At 65.9% G+C, this 17,136-nt stretch overlaps 3 protein-coding genes and 1 non-coding gene across 4 annotated transcripts in view; 3 read left to right on the top strand and 1 right to left on the bottom strand.

Moving 5' to 3' along the window:
• Positions 1–15: 15 nt before the first annotated feature.
• Positions 16–3,903, top strand: CNN2 (calponin 2). The gene is made up of 7 exons (XM_065745852.1): positions 16–147; positions 2,318–2,439; positions 2,674–2,740; positions 2,824–2,961; positions 3,072–3,188; positions 3,314–3,460; positions 3,546–3,903. The coding sequence occupies exons 1-7, from the start codon at positions 85–87 to the stop codon at positions 3,807–3,809; spliced, it is 918 nt and encodes a 305-aa protein (XP_065601924.1). The 5' UTR covers positions 16–84; the 3' UTR covers positions 3,810–3,903.
• A 1,664-nt stretch (positions 3,904–5,567) lies between these two features.
• ABCA7 (ATP binding cassette subfamily A member 7) lies at positions 5,568–16,663 on the top strand. The gene is given in 44 exon segments (XM_065745864.1): positions 5,568–5,633; positions 5,720–5,813; positions 5,907–6,048; positions 6,120–6,333; positions 6,458–6,538; positions 6,610–6,841; positions 6,935–7,074; positions 7,153–7,712; positions 7,793–7,969; positions 8,110–8,332; positions 8,405–8,626; positions 8,756–8,960; positions 9,041–9,157; positions 9,252–9,423; positions 9,560–9,691; positions 9,755–9,894; positions 9,998–10,135; positions 10,290–10,477; positions 10,571–10,900; positions 10,977–11,208; positions 11,411–11,428; positions 11,581–11,732; positions 11,818–11,942; positions 12,018–12,116; positions 12,201–12,396; positions 12,467–12,561; positions 12,715–12,747; positions 12,845–12,950; positions 13,034–13,108; positions 13,230–13,399; positions 13,463–13,640; positions 13,728–13,843; positions 13,927–14,071; positions 14,150–14,273; positions 14,364–14,493; positions 14,571–14,691; positions 14,798–14,860; positions 14,925–15,031; positions 15,248–15,389; positions 15,460–15,594; positions 15,675–15,778; positions 15,865–15,957; positions 16,042–16,285; positions 16,376–16,663. Coding segments are annotated over 44 exon segments (6,738 nt in total). The 3' UTR covers positions 16,538–16,663.
• R3HDM4 (R3H domain containing 4) overlaps positions 10,621–17,136 on the top strand; it is a 64,204-nt gene continuing 57,688 nt past the window's right edge. The window contains exon 1 of the mRNA XM_065745949.1: positions 10,621–10,625. The gene's annotated coding sequence lies outside the window, so the exon portion shown is untranslated. The remainder of the gene's footprint in view (positions 10,626–17,136) is intronic.
• On the bottom strand, positions 16,909–17,015 carry LOC136054665 (U6 spliceosomal RNA). Its single transcript, XR_010622760.1, has one exon. It is a non-coding gene; the product is annotated as a U6 spliceosomal RNA (small nuclear RNA).

The following is a 17,136-nucleotide window of genomic DNA, read 5'->3' as shown; positions in this document are numbered from 1 at the left end:
CCCCCCCCCCCCCCAACCCGCCCCGTCGGGTCCCGCCCGGTCCCGCCGCCGTTCCCCGCTCCGCCGCTCCATCACCGCCGCGCCATGAGCAGCTCCCAGTTCAACAAGGGCCCCTCCTACGGCCTGTCTGCGGAGGTCAAGAACCGGGTGAGCCCCCCGGGGTTGGTGGGGGGGGGGGGAGTCGGGGTCAGCGTGGGATTGCGAGTAGAAAAGTTCCGGGGATGTTCCGAGGGTCCCGGTGCCATCGGGAGGATGCGGTGCCGGGTCCCGGGCAGCGGGTGGGGTGCCGGGGCCCCTCTCCGGTCGTGGGGGGTTCTGTCCATGCCCGCGAGGCCCCGGGGGTCTGGGAGGGGTCCCGGGCACCGGCCGCCCCCACCTTCGCCCCAGGCCCGTTTCCTGCGGGGTGCGTGGGGCAATGTCCCCGGCCCCGTGAAGTTCTCCTCCCGAGGTTTCCCTGTTCTCCGCTTTCCCATCACTCTGCGTCCCTCGGGAGGCGGCCCCGACCCACCCGTGTCCCTCCTGGTGGACCCGACGGCTCAGACTGAGCCCTGTTGTGGGGCTGGAAAGGGGCAGGGGAACCCGGTGCCTCTGCTGGGGCTGTTTGCACTCCGTGAGGATGCGTGGTGCTGCGGGCAGGCTGGGTCTGCAGCCCGAGCTTTGCCCCATCCCTGCTCCGGGCATGGGGTCCAGCCATGGGGGGTTTGCAGTGACCCCCCCCTCCCTTTCCCTGCACATCACTGCTCTCCGTACAGCGCGGGGCTGAGGTCAGCCGTTGAATGACCGAGCCAGGACACCACCAGATGGGACGTGGGATGTGCACACAGCTCGGGTTGAGCTCTCCCTCCCGGCCCCGCAGGGTTTGGGTTTCATCACTGCTCGGGGACGGGCCTCTGCTTGCACCCGGTGGGTGGACATGTGCTGCTGCCTCGCCGCTGCCTGCTCCCGGTGCTTTAGCTTGGTTCAGCAAGAGCAGAGCCAGTCTGACGGCCCCGCCGTGCTGACATCACCGCTGGGAACCCGTCAGACCTGCAGCACCATTGTCCTGGGCTGTGATGGGGTCTGCTCGTGGGCTGCTCCTGCTGCAGGACCCTCTGCTGCTCTCCTGCCTCCTCCGAGCCTTGCGTGTGGAGGGGAAAGAGGAATCAGTGCTGTGCTAGGGGTCAGCTGGATGGGAGGGGGATCCCACCAGCACCCTCATGATGGCACGAGTGTGACCGTGGTGGCTGCTCCGTCCTTGTGTCTTGCTCGTGTCCAGCTTCCTCTCTGGGGCCGGGCTGTGGGGTCACTGCCCTTGGAAGCAGCCCGTGTCTCCCATGGGGCAGCCTGCATCCATCCCAGGGCGTTCCTGTGCCCTCTGAGGTTCTGGGAGGTGAGCATCCCCACCCCAGCAATCAGAAGTGCATCCCCAGTGCTACTGAGAGGGAAACTGAGGCACAGAGACTGCAGAGCGCTGTGTTCCCCCTCCGTTCTGTCCCTGCATGAGACAACTCCATGCAGCCTGGGAACCAGCTTAGGGACCCTGCAGCACGGGAACGGGGTGGGGAGCAGGCTCAGTGCTGAGCACCCCTCCCACAGGGGACAGCGAGCCCCATGGAGTCCCTGGGCTCTGAGCACAGGGTGGGCTGCGCTGTGTCCTTGGGGGCAGCGCTGGCTCTCGGGGCTCTCAGCCTCCTCCTGTGATGCCTTTCCCTGCCCCAATGCAGGGCCCACGGTCGGGCCGAGGCGATGCTGTGCCCGGGCAGCTGCTCTGCATCTGGGAGGAGGCGGCCGCATTCCTGGCATAGCCGCGGTGGCCGAGGAATCCGCAGCGGCGAGAAGGGAGGGACGAGCGTGGCGGGGGTCGGTGCTGGGTCCCATGGGAGGAGGTGAGAAGCGGGGCCACGCAGCGCTGCTCCACGCTGCCGTGCTCCAGCAGCTCATCCTCTTCCTCTTTGACAGCTGCAGAGCGTCGGGGTCACCGCACGTGGGCTGTGCTGGTGACAGCACCGTGCCATGCGGGGCTGGGGACGGCTCCTGTGCACAGAGACACAGCTGGGGGTGCAGGAGATGCTCGGTGGCTTTGTTCCCCACCATCCCTCTCCATCCTCAGGCACGCTGTGCCCACTGTGCAGGGCTCTGCTGCAGCTCTTCCTCTCTGTGCCTCTGAATCTGGGTTTCCTGTGCACCCGGAAATTGCAACCGATCGCATATCCCGGGGCTGCCCTAACCCTGCCTCGTGCTGTGGTGTGCAATGGGGCTGTCCTCACGCTGGGGAGCGGTCCCCACGGGGTCTGGGTGCACACGGAGCCGTGTCTGACCTCCCCACGTCCCCCCCCAGCTCGCCCAGAAGTACGACCCACAGAAGGAGGCAGAGCTGCGGACGTGGATCGAAAGCGTCACCGGGCGGCAGATCGGGGACGACTTCCAGAAGGGGCTGAAGGATGGGGTCATCCTCTGCGAGTGAGTCCCACGGCGTCCACGGGAGGCGCCAGCACAGCCCCCGGGCGCTGCGTGGTTTGGGAGACCCGGCTGTGGGGAGCCCTCGGGGCAGCAGTGGAAAGGGGAACCCCCGGTGTTGTGGGGGTGCATCATTCCCAGCTGGAAGGAGTTGGCCCAGAGACCCCCAGATGATGTCAGCATCAACCTGGGGAGGGGGGACCCACATACCCCCACCTCACTGCCCCCTCCCCCCAGGCTGATGAACAAGCTGCAGCCCAACTCGGTGAGGAAGATCAACCGCTCGGCGCTGAACTGGCACCAGGTGGGTGCAAGCACCCCCCAAACTCCCCGTGCCCCCTTTGTGCCCCCCTCCCCACAATCTGACTGCTCTGCTCCTCCCCTCAGCTCGAGAACCTCTCCAATTTCATCAAGGCCATGGCCAGCTATGGCATGAACCCCGTGGACCTCTTCGAAGCCAACGACCTCTTTGAGAGTGGGAACCTGACGCAGGTGCAGGTGTCACTGCTGGCACTGGCGGGCATGGTGAGAGCAGGGGTGGGATGGGGGCAGCACCGTGGGGTGGGTGAGCACTGCTCTGTGCTCAGCAGCCCCCCAAGTCTGGGCCCCCCTCGTTCCTCACTGCCTTTCCTCAGGCCAAGACCAAGGGGCTGCAGAGCGGAGTGGACATTGGAGTGAAGTACTCAGAGCGGCAGCAACGAAACTTTGATGAGGCCAAGATGAAGGCTGGGCAGTGTGTGATCGGGCTGCAGGTGGGCTGCTGCTGACCCCCAGTGCCCCACCCCACAGCTTGGGGGGGTTTCTTCTGCCATCCCCTGTAGGAGGATGGGGTTTGGGGTATGGGCAGTGCCCACTTCTCACCACTCTCTGTTCCCAGATGGGCACCAATAAGTGTGCCAGCCAATCCGGCATGACAGCCTACGGCACCAGGCGGCACCTCTACGACCCCAAGAACCAGATCCTGCCACCCATGGACCACTCCACCATCAGCCTGCAGATGGGCACCAACAAATGCGCCAGCCAGGTGAGCCCTGGGGGGCACAGCTGTGGGATGGCACTGGGGAGCACCGTGCCGAGCCCCACTCTCTCCCTCCCTCCCTTCCTTCCAGGTGGGCATGACAGCACCCGGCACCCGGCGGCACATCTACGACGCCAAGATGGGGCTGGAGAAGTGTGACAGCTCCTCCATGTCGCTGCAGATGGGCTCCAACCAGGGTGCCAACCAGAGTGGGCAGGTCTTCGGCCTCGGTCGTCAGATCTATGACCCCAAGTACTGCCCGCAGGGCACCCCGGGGGACGTGGCCAATGCCGCCAGCGAGCCGGGCACCGACCCCCCCGGGTACCACTACTACCACCAGGAGGAGAGCTGCTGAGTGGGGCTGTCCCCTATGCAGTCCCCCCCCACATCCCCCACAGCCACATTCCAGCCTCAATTCATCATTCTCTCTTTATAATCTTTTTATTTTTAACTAATGTTAAAAGGAATCTTATTTTCCTGGGAAGGGACTGGCCGTGCTGCAGCCCTGGGGCTTTGCCCACCCTTCATCCTGTGCCAGAAGGGTCCGTCGAGGCTGTGGGGGCATCCCACGCTCTCCTTTGATTCCCCAGTCAAAGCTGGAAGTTTTTTGGAGAACTTTTGGGACCAAAGTTTCAGATTCCATCTCAGCCGGGTGCCCCCACGCCGTGGGGTGATGCTGCGTGGGGTGGGGGTGGCCTCGGGCTGGGCAGGGGGCTCCTTCCATCCACGTGGGGTTATTAATACGGATGCTCTTATATGGAAAGAAAGAAAAGAAACAAAAGGAATCGACCTTTTCTAAAAAAGAAACTTGGATCAGGAAACGCCCTCTGCTGCGCTTTTCTGGGGCACTGCTCCAGGGATGGTCCACAGCCACGGGGCCGTGGGGCTGGAGGGGGTCCTGGGACTGAGCCCGCATGTCCAGGGGTCGCGGGGGAGGGGGGGGGGAACTGTAGGGTGAAGTGCTGCGCACGGAGGGCGGCAGCTCGGCCCCATCCCTTCCCGCACCGTCGCCCGACCCCGCATTACTCAGCGGTCGGAGCGGTACCCGCAGCAGCAGCCGATGCCCTGCGGGGTGGGGGGTGAGGGGGTGCCCTCGGGACCCCCAGGAGGCGGCGGGGCCCCTTTAAGGCCCGGTTTCATGACGCTGCGTCTTTGTAAGGTGGGCGGAGCGGGGCCCGCGGTGATAACGTGACGCGGGGACCGGTATCGACAACGCGCTTCGGGGCGGGACTCCGGCTCCGCATCATCTCCCGTGCTTGCGTCTCTCCCCCGGTACGCGAACCATTTCCCCCCCCCCCCCACGGTTACCAACCCCCACCCGGGGCCGACTGGGGACCCTCCGGCGGCAGCTGCTGCCGTACACTGCCCCGTGCCGCTCCCCACCCCTCCCCCGGTGCTTTGTGCCTCAGTTTCCCACCCGTGTCCCCCTTTCCCTCCCCCCCCACGCTCCTCCCTCCCTGCAGCAGCGCGGGGTGAAACCCTCCCCGCCCTCGCGGAGATCAGTGGGATTTGCTGCCCGAGATCCCATAATCCCGTCCGGTGCTGCCCGCCCCTCCCCGGGCTCCGCGGTACCGGGCGGACAGGTGAGTGCGCGGCTCCGGGCACCGGGGGGGCGGCCCCGACCGCGGCGTTTCCTAGCCCCACCAACCCCTCCAGGCGGGGCTGGCATCGGAGCGGGGAAACCGAGGGGTACCTCCTCCCCCGGGCACAGCCAGGAGCCGGGCAGGGGTGGGGGCACCCACTTCATCCTCGTGTCCCACACGGGGGCCGGGAGCTGAGCGCCTGCGCTGGGGAAACTGAGGCACGGGCAGCACTCGGGCCCATCCCGCACGGCCCGGGTACCTGCAGCCCAATGCCTCACCCATCTCCTGCATCCGAAGGGGGTCCTCAGAGCTCGTGCCTGTTTTGGTACTTTCGCTTCCCAAAACAATGGGATTTGGAGGCTTGGGTTGGGAAAGGAGCTTTGCTGGCAGAGTTCCGGAGCTGACTCCTCCCGGCACCGCGGGGCTGTAGCGGTGCCCAACCCAGCTGTGCTGAGCTGCGGGCAGCCTGGCAGGGGATGGAGGCAGTGACTCAGGATTATGGGATGGTTCTCACCCCGCAGCACACGGCTATGGCTGTGAGGACGCAGCTGCAGCTGCTGCTCTGGAAGAACCTCACCTACCGCCGGCGGCAGCGGGTGAGCAGTGCCTGCAGCTCGGGTAGGGGGCCCCTGCGGTGGGCCCGCAGTGCCGGTGGTCCCCCTCCAGCTGCAGTGTCCCCCAGGTGCAGTTGGCCATCGAGCTGCTGTGGCCGCTCTTCCTCTTCCTCGTGCTGGTGGCGGTGCGGCGCTCCCACCCACCCTTCCAGCAGCACCAGTGTGAGTGCCACCGTGCCCCGTGCAGGGTGGGGGTCAGGGGGGGCTCTCTGTGGGACCGGAGCAGCCCCCAGACCCATCTGTCTCCCCCTCCAGGCCATTTCCCCAACAAGGCGCTGCCGTCAGCGGGGACGCTGCCTTGGCTGCAGGGCATCCTCTGCAATGTGCACAACCCCTGCTTCCAGCAGCCCACCCCCGGGGAGGCCCCCGGCACGGTGGGCAACTTCGGTGGCTCCATGTGAGCGGGATGGGCAATGAGGGGGGGCCCGGGCCGGGCTCTGCTCCCCTCACATCCCCCCGTGCCCGCAGCCTGTCCCGCCTGCTGGCTGATATCCACCAGGCCCTACACCGTGCCAATGGACGGCAGCTCCTGCACGGCCTCGCCCGGCTCCTGCCTGTGCTACGGGGCCGCACCGCACCGATCTCATCCCGGCTGCTGCGGGACCACGCTGTCACACGTCTCCTCCACGCCAACACCTCGCTGCTGCAGCACGCACTGCTGGAGGGGCTCAGCCCCCGTGATGTGAGTGCTCACGATGCCTGGGCTGCGGTGATGGGGCAGCCCCTCCAACTGCTGGCAGTGAGCTCAGGCTGGAGGCGTTGGGAGCATTTGGGGTGGCTGTGAGCCCCCTCCGTGACCCCCGCAGGGGTGGATGAGCTCAGAGGTGGACAGTGCCGTGGCAGCGTTGGGCCCCTTCCTGCAGAGCGCCGAGTCCCTGCTGCAGGAGGTACCGCATCCCCGCATCGTCCCTGCTTCCCTGCTCAGCCTGGGCCCTCCCTGCAGCCCCTCTCTCCCCAGCTCTCCTCCATGGGCACTGTGGCTGAGCTGCAGCGTGAGGTTGCGGCGCTGACGGCCCCCGGTGCCTCTGCCGTGGGCGCCTTCGAAGCCGTGTCACGCATCGCCTGTGGGCACCCCGAGGGTGGGGGGCTGCAGGTGCCCTCCCTCAACTGGTACGAGGACAGCGACGTCGGTGCCTTCCTGCACCACAACGGTTCCAGGCGCGGCACAGGGACCCCCAGCAATGACACCAGTGAGCAGGGACGGGGGATCGTGGACCCTCAGGTGCCCCTCTGGGGGGTGGGGGCAGCATGAGGGCTTGACTCTTTCCCCCCCCACCCCGCAGACCCCTTCTGCCAGGAGCTGCTCCTCAGCCTGGAGGCTGCCCCGCTCTCCCAGCTCTTCTGGCGCGGCATCAAACCCCTCTTCGTGGGCAAGATCCTATACACACCACCCGGTCCCGCCACCGACCGCATCATGGCCGAGGTGAGTGTGCACAGCACTGGGAGACTGCACCCCGCCTCCCCCCCCCCCCCCTCAAATAACCCCCCCCACCCCGTGCAGTTGAACCGCACCTTCCAGGAGCTGGCAGCGCTGCGGGACACGGCTGCAGCTGCACTGGAGCTGGGAGCCCACGTCCGTGCTGTCCTCAACGGCAGCCAGGAGCTGCGGGTGCGTGCTCGGGGCTGCGTGGGGCTGCGTGGGGCCGCCTCCAGGGCCAGGTGGTTGCATGGCACTGATGCTTGGCAGGAGCTGCTGCTGGCACCGGGCACGGCCCCGCTCCTGGACGGGCTCCTCAATGGCACATCTCGGTCGGTGCTGGGGCGGTTGCTGGCCGGGCCGGCGGGGCTCAGCTGGCAGCAGGCGCTGGATGAAGTGGAGAGGGCACTGGGTGCGTTGTCGCAGCTCCTGGGGTGCATCCGCTTGGATAAGATCGAGGCAGTGGGCAGCGAGGAGGGGCTGGTGGCCCGTGCCATGGAGCTGCTGGAGGAGCGGCAGTTCTGGGCCGCCGTGGTCTTCCAGCCCCCCCTGAACGCCACGGCCGCGGTGCTGCCCCCCCATGTGCACTACAAGATCCGCATGGACATCGACGACGTCACGAGGACCAACAAGATCAAGGACAGGTTGGGGACGCAGCCCCCTCCGAGCACCCCCAGGCTGAGGTGGGGTGTTGTCCCCACCCCAGCACGCTGCTCTACGCCAGGTTTTGGGACCCAGGCCCTGCAGCCGACCCATTCAGCGACCTGCGCTACGTGTGGGGCGGCTTTGTCTACGTGCAGGACCTGGTGGAACAGGCAGTGGTGCGGGTGCAGACAGGGGCTGCCCCACGGGTGGGGCTCTACCTGCAGCAGATGCCGTACCCCTGCTACGTGGATGATGTGTGAGTGCTGCAGGACCCCCAGCGACCCACTGCCCTGGGGCACGGCTCGAGTGCTGCTGCAGGGAGGCGGCACAGGGCCGTGTCTTTGTTGTCAGGGTCACAGCGGGGGGGTCGGACTGATGCTTCCCTCCCCCACTCAGGTTCCTGCGGGTGCTGAACCGCTCGCTGCCGCTCTTCATGACGCTGGCGTGGATCTACTCGGTGGCCATGATCATCAAGGGAGTGGTGCATGAGAAGGAGGCGCGTCTCAAGGAGACCATGCGGAGCATGGGGCTGAGCAGCGGGACGCTCTGGCTCAGCTGGTTCCTCAGCAGCTTCATCCCCTTCCTCCTCAGCTCCGCTCTCCTCGTCCTCATCCTCAAGGCAGGTTGGGGGGGGGGGCGGCAGCCGGCGTGGCAAGGGGATTCTGCAGCTCCAACCTGCCTCGCTTTGCAGCTGGGAGACATCCTGCCCTACAGCGACCCAGCTGTCATCTTCCTCTTCCTCGGCACCTTTTCGGTGGCCACCATCTGCCAGTGCTTCCTCATCAGCACCTTCTTCCCTCGTGCCAACCTGGCCTCGGCGTGTGGTGGCATCCTCTACTTCTCTCTCTACCTGCCCTACGTGCTGTGCGTGGCGTGGCGTGACCACGTCACCTTCCCACTCCGCGTCCTCGTGGTGAGCAGCGCTTCATCCCCTGCACCCCGATATCCCTTGGATGTGCTGGGTGTGGGGGTTCAGGTGCTCAGGACCCCTGCAACCCCATGGCTGTGTTCTCCACCTGTGCCACTGTTCTCGGTGCTGCAGAGCCTGCTGTCCCCAGTGGCCTTTGGCTTTGGCTGCGAGTACTTCTCGCTGTACGAGGAGCAGGGGGTGGGCATGCAGTGGCACAACCTGGGCACCAGCCCTGTGCCAGGAGACCCCTACAGCTTCGCTCTGGCCATGGGGCTGCTGCTGCTGGATGCTGCCCTCTATGGGCTGGCAGCCTGGTACATTGAGGGCGTCCTCCCAGGTGAGCACAGAGCCTCTGCCCCTCGCAGCTTTTTGCTGGCCCTGCTTGGCCCTGCACAGCCCTTGTGTCCCTGCACCCAGGTCAGTACGGAGTCCCCAAGCCCTGGAATTTCCCCTTCCTGAAGAGCTACTGGTTTGGAGAGCCCCCCTCAGCTGGACACCCTCCATACCCCAGTGGTCCTCTTGCTGCACCCCAAGGTGAGCCCCTGCCCATGGTGATGGGAGGGCCACGGGATGGGTCCTGCCCTGCTGTGAAGGTCCTGCCTGGCTGTGACCTGCTGGTGGCTCTCAGTGCTGGTGGAGGAGCCGCCTGCCCAGCTGCAGCCCGGAGTCTCCATCCGCAACCTGGTGAAGGTTTACCACAGCAGCAGCCATGTGGCTGTCGATGGGCTGAGCCTGGACTTCTACGAGGGGCAGATCACCTCCTTCCTGGGCCACAACGGGGCTGGCAAGACCACCACCATGTGAGCTAGAGGCTGGGGGTGGGAGCTGAGTCCCAGCACTGGCGCTGTCCCATCCCCATGCAGCTCCCCATGAGGGTGGGCTCAGAGCCCCCCCATGCACTCTGCCACCTCCACTTTGCCATCCCCTCCTCCCCAGGTCCATCCTGACCGGGCTGCTGCCCCCCACCTCCGGCACTGCATACATCCAGGGCTGGGATATCCGCTCTGATATCGACAGCATCCGGAAGTCCCTGGGGATGTGCCCACAGCACAACGTGCTCTTTGACATGTAGGTGGGGCAGGGCTGGGGGGGAGCAGCATGCAGGACCCCCGCTCACCCCCCATCCCATAGCCTGACAGTGGAGGAGCACATCTGGTTCTACGGGAGGCTGAAGGGGCTGGCGGAGGAGCAGGTGCAAGCAGAGATGGAGCAGCTGCTCCAGGACACGGGGCTGCCCCACAAGCGCCAGGAGCAGACCAGGAATCTGTCGGGTGCGTGGGGTGGGGCTGGCACCCCAATACCATCCCTATTGCCATACCCATCCTCGTCCCGTTGCCATCCCATTGCCGTCCCCAATGCCCGCTTCCCCTTTAGGTGGCATGCAGAGGAAGCTCTCTGTGGCCATTGCCTTTGTGGGTGGCTCCAAGGTGGTGGTCCTGGACGAGCCCACAGCCGGTGTTGACCCCTACTCACGCCGCAGCATCTGGGAGCTGCTGCTCAAGTACCGCAAGGGTGAGGGCTGGAGAGGGGGACCCCAATCCCTCTGCGTGCTGTGAGCCCACAGCCCCACAGAAACAGGGCAGGGATGGGGCAGCGTGGGGTGAGAAGGGAGAGATGGGGTCCAGAGTGGGGAGTCCGGAGTGGGACGGCGGTTCTGTGCCCCCAGGGCGCACTATCATCCTCTCCACGCACTACATGGACGAGGCGGAGCTGCTGGGGGACCGCATCGCCATCATCTCGCAGGGTCGGCTCCGCTGCTGCGGGTCCCCACTCTTCCTCAAAGCCCGGCTGGGCACGGGCTACTACCTCACCCTGGTCAAGCGGGAGCGCACCCAACTGAGCCCCACCGAAAAGGTGCCTCCCCCTGACCCCCCCATCCCCCACGGCAGAGCCGCGGGTTGGGTCCTCCTGCAGCACCCACCCACCCTTTGCTGCCCTTCCCCGCAGGACAACGGCATTTCCGAGGGCGGCGGCGAGCGGGACAGCGAGGGCGGCGGAGCGGGTAGCGTCCCCGCACAGCCCCGCACCGCATCCCGGCCCCGCACACCCTGAGCACCGCCTTCCCCGTCCCCAGATGTCCCGCAGCTGTCGGCTCTGCTGCAGCAGCACGTCCCCGGCTCCCGGCTGGTGGAGGATATAGGGCGTGAGGTGCTCTTCGTGCTGCCCTACAGAGGGGCCAGGGACGGCGCGTTCGGGGAGCTCTTCCGAGAGCTGGATGCGCGTCTGGGAGAGCTGGGCATCTCCGGCTACGGCATCTCGGACACCACGCTGGAGGAGGTACCCGCGGAGCAAGGGGTGCCCGGGGACGTGCCCAGAGCACGGTGTGTGTGATTGCGGCTCGTTCCCATCTCAGATCTTTCTGAAAGTGGCCGAGGATAGCCGCGTGGATGGTGGCAGAGCAGGTAACGGCGTCGGTCCCGGATGGAAAAGGAGCTTCGGGACCCCGAGGTGCGCGGTGGGGAGGGGCTGGGGGCTGTGGCCCCACTCGCATCCCGTTTTACCAGGCAGCAGCAGAACATCCCCGCTTGGGGGAGGAGCAGACTCCGGCAAGGAGGGGGACACGGGAGCAGCAGCCGAGGAGCCGGGTAAAGGGGGGGGAGCTGGGGCCGTGGGGGCCGGTGGCCCTCCCCCGGGGCTGGGCATGGACCTCGGCCCGCGTCCGTCCGTGCCGCCAGGGCTGGGTGGAGGGATACAGCGCAGCATCATGTCGGTTCGGCAGGGATGGGGAGGGGGGGCTGCGATAGGCACCGTGGCTATAACCCTGCTCTCCTCTCTCCTTACACTGAGCCCAAGGAGCCCGCAGAGGTAGGAACTGAGGGGCTGGGGGGTCCCTCGCGTTCCCTCATGCAGCACCCAGGTGCGGGGCCGTCCGTGCAGCAAACCGTGCCCCCGAATTGGGGCCGAGCCCCCGTTCCTCAGTGCCGGGGGCTGGCTCAGGACCCGTCCGTGCTTTACAGCGGAGGAGCCGCGGGAGACGGACCTGCTGCGTGGTGCTGCCGACGGCAGCCGGTGCCTGCGGGGATGGGCTCTCACGCGGCAGCAGCTCCGCGCACTCTTCACCAAGCGGATGCTCCACGCCCGGCGCAGCACGCGGGGCTTCTTCGCGCAGGTACGGCCGTGGGGGTTTGGAGGGACCTCAGGATGGTGTAGAGGATGAGGGGCGAGCCCTCCCCCCCCCTCCCCCATCCCCGCAGATCGTCCTGCCCGCTGTCTTCGTCTGCGTTGCGCTGCTCTTCAGCCTCATCGTGCCGCCCGTCGGGAGGTACCCCGCGCTGCGCCTGGAGCCCGGGATGTACGGGCACCAGTTCACCTTCTTCAGGTGCGTGTCCTGACCCCGTGTGGCCCATCCTCCACGCCCCGAGCCGCCGTCCCACGCTTCTGTCCCACGTTACAGCAACGATGCTCCGGGGGATGCGGACACGTCCCGGCTGCTGGCCGCGCTCCTGGCCGAGCCGGGCTTCGGCACCGCGTGCATGAAGGATGCGGAGGAGGCGTGAGTGTGGAGCTGGGGGGCTCAGCCCCGTTTCGGTGCCTCCTTCTGATGGGGCTCTCCCTTCCCTCGGTGTTTGCTGAGCAGGACGGGGCCGTGCCCACCTGCATCCCACCCCGACGGCTTCAGGCAGCCCCCGACCCCCCCGGCTCTGCTGGAAGCGCTGCAGCGTGGGAACTGGACACGAGCTGAGCCGTCCCCCTCCTGCCAGTGCAGCGGGCCGGGGGCACGCAGGATGCTGCCCGAGTGCCCCATGGCTGCTGGAGGACTCCCACCACCCCAGGTACCCCGAGGATGATGGTGGGGTCCAGGCAGGTGGTGGAGCTGTGCGTCCATCTGTCCGTCCCCACCAGGTGCAAAGGGGAACAGGGGACATCCTGCTGAACCTGACGGGCAGGAACATCTCTGACTACCTGGTGAAAACCTACCCCCAGCTCATTCGCCAAGGGTGAGTGCTCCCAGCACCTGTCCTGTGCTCAGGGAGGACCATAGGTGGGGAAGACAAGACAGGGCAGAACGCGATCCAGCTCACGGCCGAGCTGTCACGCACAGCTGTGACATCTCCTCACTGCTGCTTTCCCCCCTGCCTTGTTTCTTCCAGGCTCAAAACCAAGAAGTGGGTGAATGAGCAGAGGTGGGTGCAGAGTGTGTGGGGGGTGGTGGGTCAGCTCGGGCAGGGTGGCTGTGCAGTGCCATGGGAGGGTTGGAAGCACCCAGCTCTGCATGTCCAGGTACGGTGGCTTTTCCCTGGGTGCTGGTGGCTCACAGCTCCTGCCATCAGCAGAGGAGGTGGGCAACACAGTGCAGGAGCTGAGAGAGCTCTTCAACGTCACCCAGGTGAGGCCAGGGTCTGTGCCCACCTGAGCGGGCACAGGGAGGGCTGTGGCATGAGCTGCACCTCACTCCCTGTCCTGCCCCAGGGCAGCCCCATGGACCGGCTCCTGGGCAACCTGAGCCACTTCTTCGAGGGCTTGGATGCACGCAGGAACATCAAGGTGAGCCCAGAGCTGGAGGCGTGGGGACACGTGGCTGTGTCCCCTCTCTGCTGTGGGGAGCAATGCCACTGGCTGGTGGAGAGAAGCGGGCCAGAGCCCTGTGAGCACCCTCGGGCTGCAGGTGTGGTTCAACAACAAGGGCTGGCACGCCATGGTTGCCTTCCTCAACGTGGCCAGCAACGGGCTGCTGAGGGCACAGCTGCCTGCAGGCACTGACCCCACACTCTACGGCATCACAGCCACCAACCACCCCCTGAACCTCACCAAGGAGCAGCTCTCCGAGGCTGCACTGTGAGTGCTGGGTTTGGGCTCCCGTGGGCACCCCGCTGCCTGCTGACTCCCCTTCTGCTGCAGGATGGCCACATCTGTGGACGTGCTGGTCTCCATCTGCGTGATCTTCGCCATGTCCTTCGTCCCGGCCAGCTTTGTGCTCTTCCTCATTGAGGAGCGGGTCAGCAAGGCCAAGCACCTGCAGTTCATCAGCGGGATGAAGCCCATCACTTACTGGCTGGGCAACTTCACTTGGGACATGGTGCGGGGTGGGGACGGGATGAGGCACGGTGGCTCCTGAGGGCCTGGACCTCTTCATCAGCCCCTGTCTGTCTTCTCACACCCGTAGTGCAACTACCTGGTCCCCGCATTGCTGGTGGTCCTCATCTTCCTCTGCTTCCAGCAGAAGTCCTACGTGTCCTCAGCCAACCTGCCCGCCCTGGTGCTGCTGCTGCTGCTCTACGGGTGAAGGGCCGGTGGAGCTGGGGATGGGATGGAGCTGAGTGCAGCCAGGTGCACCATCCTCAGCCCCTCCCTCTTCCCTGCAGGTGGTCCATCACTCCCCTGATGTACCCGGCCTCCTTCCTCTTCAGCATCCCTAGCACTGCCTACGTGGCCCTGACGTGCGTCAACCTCTTCATCGGCATCAATGGCAGCGTGGCCACCTTTGTGCTGGAGCTCTTTGTGGACCAGGTGAGCCCCAGGCTCTGTCCCCACCCTGGGGCTGCCTGGCTCTGCCGGCTCTCCCGTCCTTCCCTCACTGCCCCATAGAAGCTCAACGACATCAACCGCATCTTGAAGAAAGTCTTCCTCATCTTCCCCCACTTCTGCCTGGGCCGAGGCCTCATCGACATGGTGAAGAACCAGGCGATGGCCGATGCCTTTGAGAGGTTTGGTGAGTGCAGAGGTGCAGGGCTGCTCCCTGCCCAACCCTCCCAAGCCCCGATGCCCCCAGTCCTGGAGCTCCTTCCCCCTCCTTGTGCAGGAGACAAGCGCTTCGTGTCCCCGCTGTCCTGGGACTTAGCAGGGAAGAACATGTTCGCCATGGCCATCGAGGGCGTCGTCTTCTTCCTCTTCACTTTACTGCTGCAGTACCGCTTCTTCCTGCGGCTCCGGTGAGGGATGGCCAGGGGCAACGGGGGTGGTGGGGACTATGGGGGATCCTGGAGGTGCCCCATTGCTGCTCCCCCAGGCCACGTGCTCTGCAGCTGCCCTCACTAGGGGATGAGGATGAGGACGTGGCCCAGGAGCGGGCACGGGTGGGCAGCACCGCGCAGCACAGTGCTGTCCTGCTGCTGAAGGACCTGACCAAGGTGCGTGGCTGCACCGCACCCCATCCCACGTCCCCCATCCCACTGGTGGGTGCTGTGTCCCCCAGGCAGGAGGTGCTGTGCCTCAGGGTGATCCCACTCCCTGCAGGTGTACGGGTACCGGCGCTCTCCGGCAGTGGACCGGCTGTGCCTGGCTGTCCCACCTGGCGAGGTGAGTTCAGGGGGCTGCGTGCTGTGGTGGGGCCAGGGCTACTGCTGAGCCCACTGCTCCCCAGTGCTTTGGGCTCCTGGGGGTGAACGGCGCTGGGAAGACATCCACCTTCAAGATGCTGACGGGGGACACAGAAGTGACGCTGGGGGAGGCCTGGCTGAAGGGACACAGGTGTGAGCTTGCACACTGTCATCCTGACTCACTGGGTGCTCACACTTACCCTCATCCCTACATCCTGCGTGCTGGCTTCTTCATCCTCATCCTCATCCCTGCAGTTTGCTTGTTCCTAACCTCATCCTCAGCCTCACCCTTGTCCCTGCAGCTTGTCCCTGGTTCCTGCAGCTTGTCCCTCGTCCCGCAGTGTACTCACCATGTCCCGTCCCGCAGCGTGCTCACCGACCTGCAGGCTGTCCACCAGAACATGGGGTACTGCCCGCAGTTTGATGCCATCACGGAGCTGCTGACGGGGCGGGAGCACCTGCAGTTCTACAGCCGTCTGCGTGGGGTGCCGGAGGAGGACACCCCCAGGGTACAGCCCAGGCCCCAACCTCCCTTTTGCCCCTCCAGCTCCATCCTCACCCCTCCACATGCTTTCACAGGTAGCTCAGTGGGGCATTGCCAAGCTGGGCTTGGGACCACACGCAGACCGCCTGGCAGGAACGTATAGTGGGGGCAACAAGCGCAAGCTGTCCACGGCCATCGCCCTGCTTGGCAGCCCCCCCATCATCTTCCTGGTCAGTGGGGCGGTGGGGGGGGGGGGGGGGCTGGCAGCTGGGGGGCAGGATCTGATGGGGAGCTGATGCTGTGGCTGCAGGATGAGCCCACAACGGGGATGGACCCACGCTCCCGACGTTTCCTGTGGGACTGCATCCTCAGCCTGGTCAGGGAGGGCCGCTCCGTGCTGCTCACGTCCCACAGGTGGGTCCCCAGAGCAGGGCCACCCAGGGGTGTCCCAAGGGACGCAGGTCCCCACTGTGTGCCCCTCACACCTCCCTCCCTGGCAGCATGGAGGAGTGCGAGGCACTGTGCACCAGGATGGCCATCATGGTCAACGGCCGCTTCCGCTGCCTGGGCAGCGTGCAGCACCTCAAGAACCGGTAAGGGGTGGGGGGTGGCCCCACCGGTGGGGGGCTGCGCTGAGGACGGGTGCTCCCCTGCATTGCCATCCCCCTTTGGTGCAGGTTTGGGGATGGGTACACAGTGGTGGTGCGGGCGGTCGGCCCCGGCCCCGCGCTGGGTACCGTGCAGCACCTGATGCAGTGCAGCTTCCCCGGCATCGCGCTGCAGGAGCAGCACGGCAGCACGCTGCAGTACCGCCTGCCTTCCCACGCCTGCTCCCTGGCACACGTCTTCCACGTGCTGGCAGCCCACTGCGGGCACGGCCCCATCCAGGACTACTCTGTGTCCCAGACCACCCTTGACCAGGTGATGGCGGTGGGGGCACGGGGTAATGGGGGACGCTGGTCCTTCCTGCTCGTGCTGCCGCTCAGCCCCCTCCCCCCCCCGGTCCTGCAGGTCTTCGTGCACTTTGCCAGGGAGCAGAGCGACGGGGACCTGGGGCAGGACGTGGGATCAGGGCAGGATGCAAACACAGGGCGAGATACGGCCCCAGTGCCCGGGAGGAGGAGGCTGATGCCGTTCCTGGAGGACGACAGCTACCGCGAGAGCATGGTCTGAGCCAGGCTGCAGGTCCCTGGACCCCCAGGACCCCCCCCAGCCCTGCTCCTGGCTGTGGCACAACCATTGATCCCGGTCTGCCGCTGCCCCTCGGCCGCAGGAGCTTGCCCCGGAGCCCGGTTACACCGCTCCCGCTGGTCTGGGGGGTCGAGCCCCCGGGTTGGAGCCGCAGGGGAAGGCCGGCCCGCCCCCCATGGCACGGCTGCACCCGGAGCTGGCTGCCGTCACGTAGAGAACGAAATAAAAAAGGGCTGCAGTGCCGCGGGCGGAGCGCTGTGCTTTGTGGCTGTAACAGAAGGGGAAGGATTTGGGTGGGGGGGGGGGTCGGGAAAAGGGATACGGGGCATCACCGTCGGGCGTCGGGGATAGAAAAAAATATGGAACGCTTCACGAATTTGCGTGTCATCCTTGCGCAGGGGCCATGCTAATCTTCTCTGTATCGTTCCAATTTTAGTATATGTGCTGCCGAAGCGAGCACGAATCTCCCTACCCGAGGAGCGGTATTTAAAAGTCTTCTAATCTTTAGTTCTTAAGTAACGGCGAGAGCGGATTTTGCTCTATGCATATTCTTTTTCGCTGTGTTACCCCCTAGCAGAATC

Source organism: Cyrtonyx montezumae, unplaced genomic scaffold (assembly GCF_038088225.1).
Source record: "Cyrtonyx montezumae isolate F1298 unplaced genomic scaffold, pur_monq_1.0 scaffold_39, whole genome shotgun sequence".
Classification (NCBI taxonomy): Eukaryota; Metazoa; Chordata; class Aves; order Galliformes; family Odontophoridae; genus Cyrtonyx; species Cyrtonyx montezumae.
The sequence above is the reverse complement of the archived record's forward strand: the minus strand, read 5'-3'. Positions and strand labels throughout refer to the sequence as shown.

Excerpts from the sequence above, each read along its gene's own strand:
- CNN2 (XM_065745852.1), top strand. The coding sequence starts at position 85 with ATGAGCAGCTCCCAGTTCAACAAGGGCCCCTCCTACGGCCTGTCTGCG. Across the intron at positions 2,440-2,673 it reads GATGGGGTCATCCTCTGCGA|GCTGATGAACAAGCTGCAGC; the intron begins GTGAGTCCCACG and ends CCCTCCCCCCAG. Across the intron at positions 3,461-3,545 it reads CCAACAAATGCGCCAGCCAG|GTGGGCATGACAGCACCCGG; the intron begins GTGAGCCCTGGG and ends CCTTCCTTCCAG.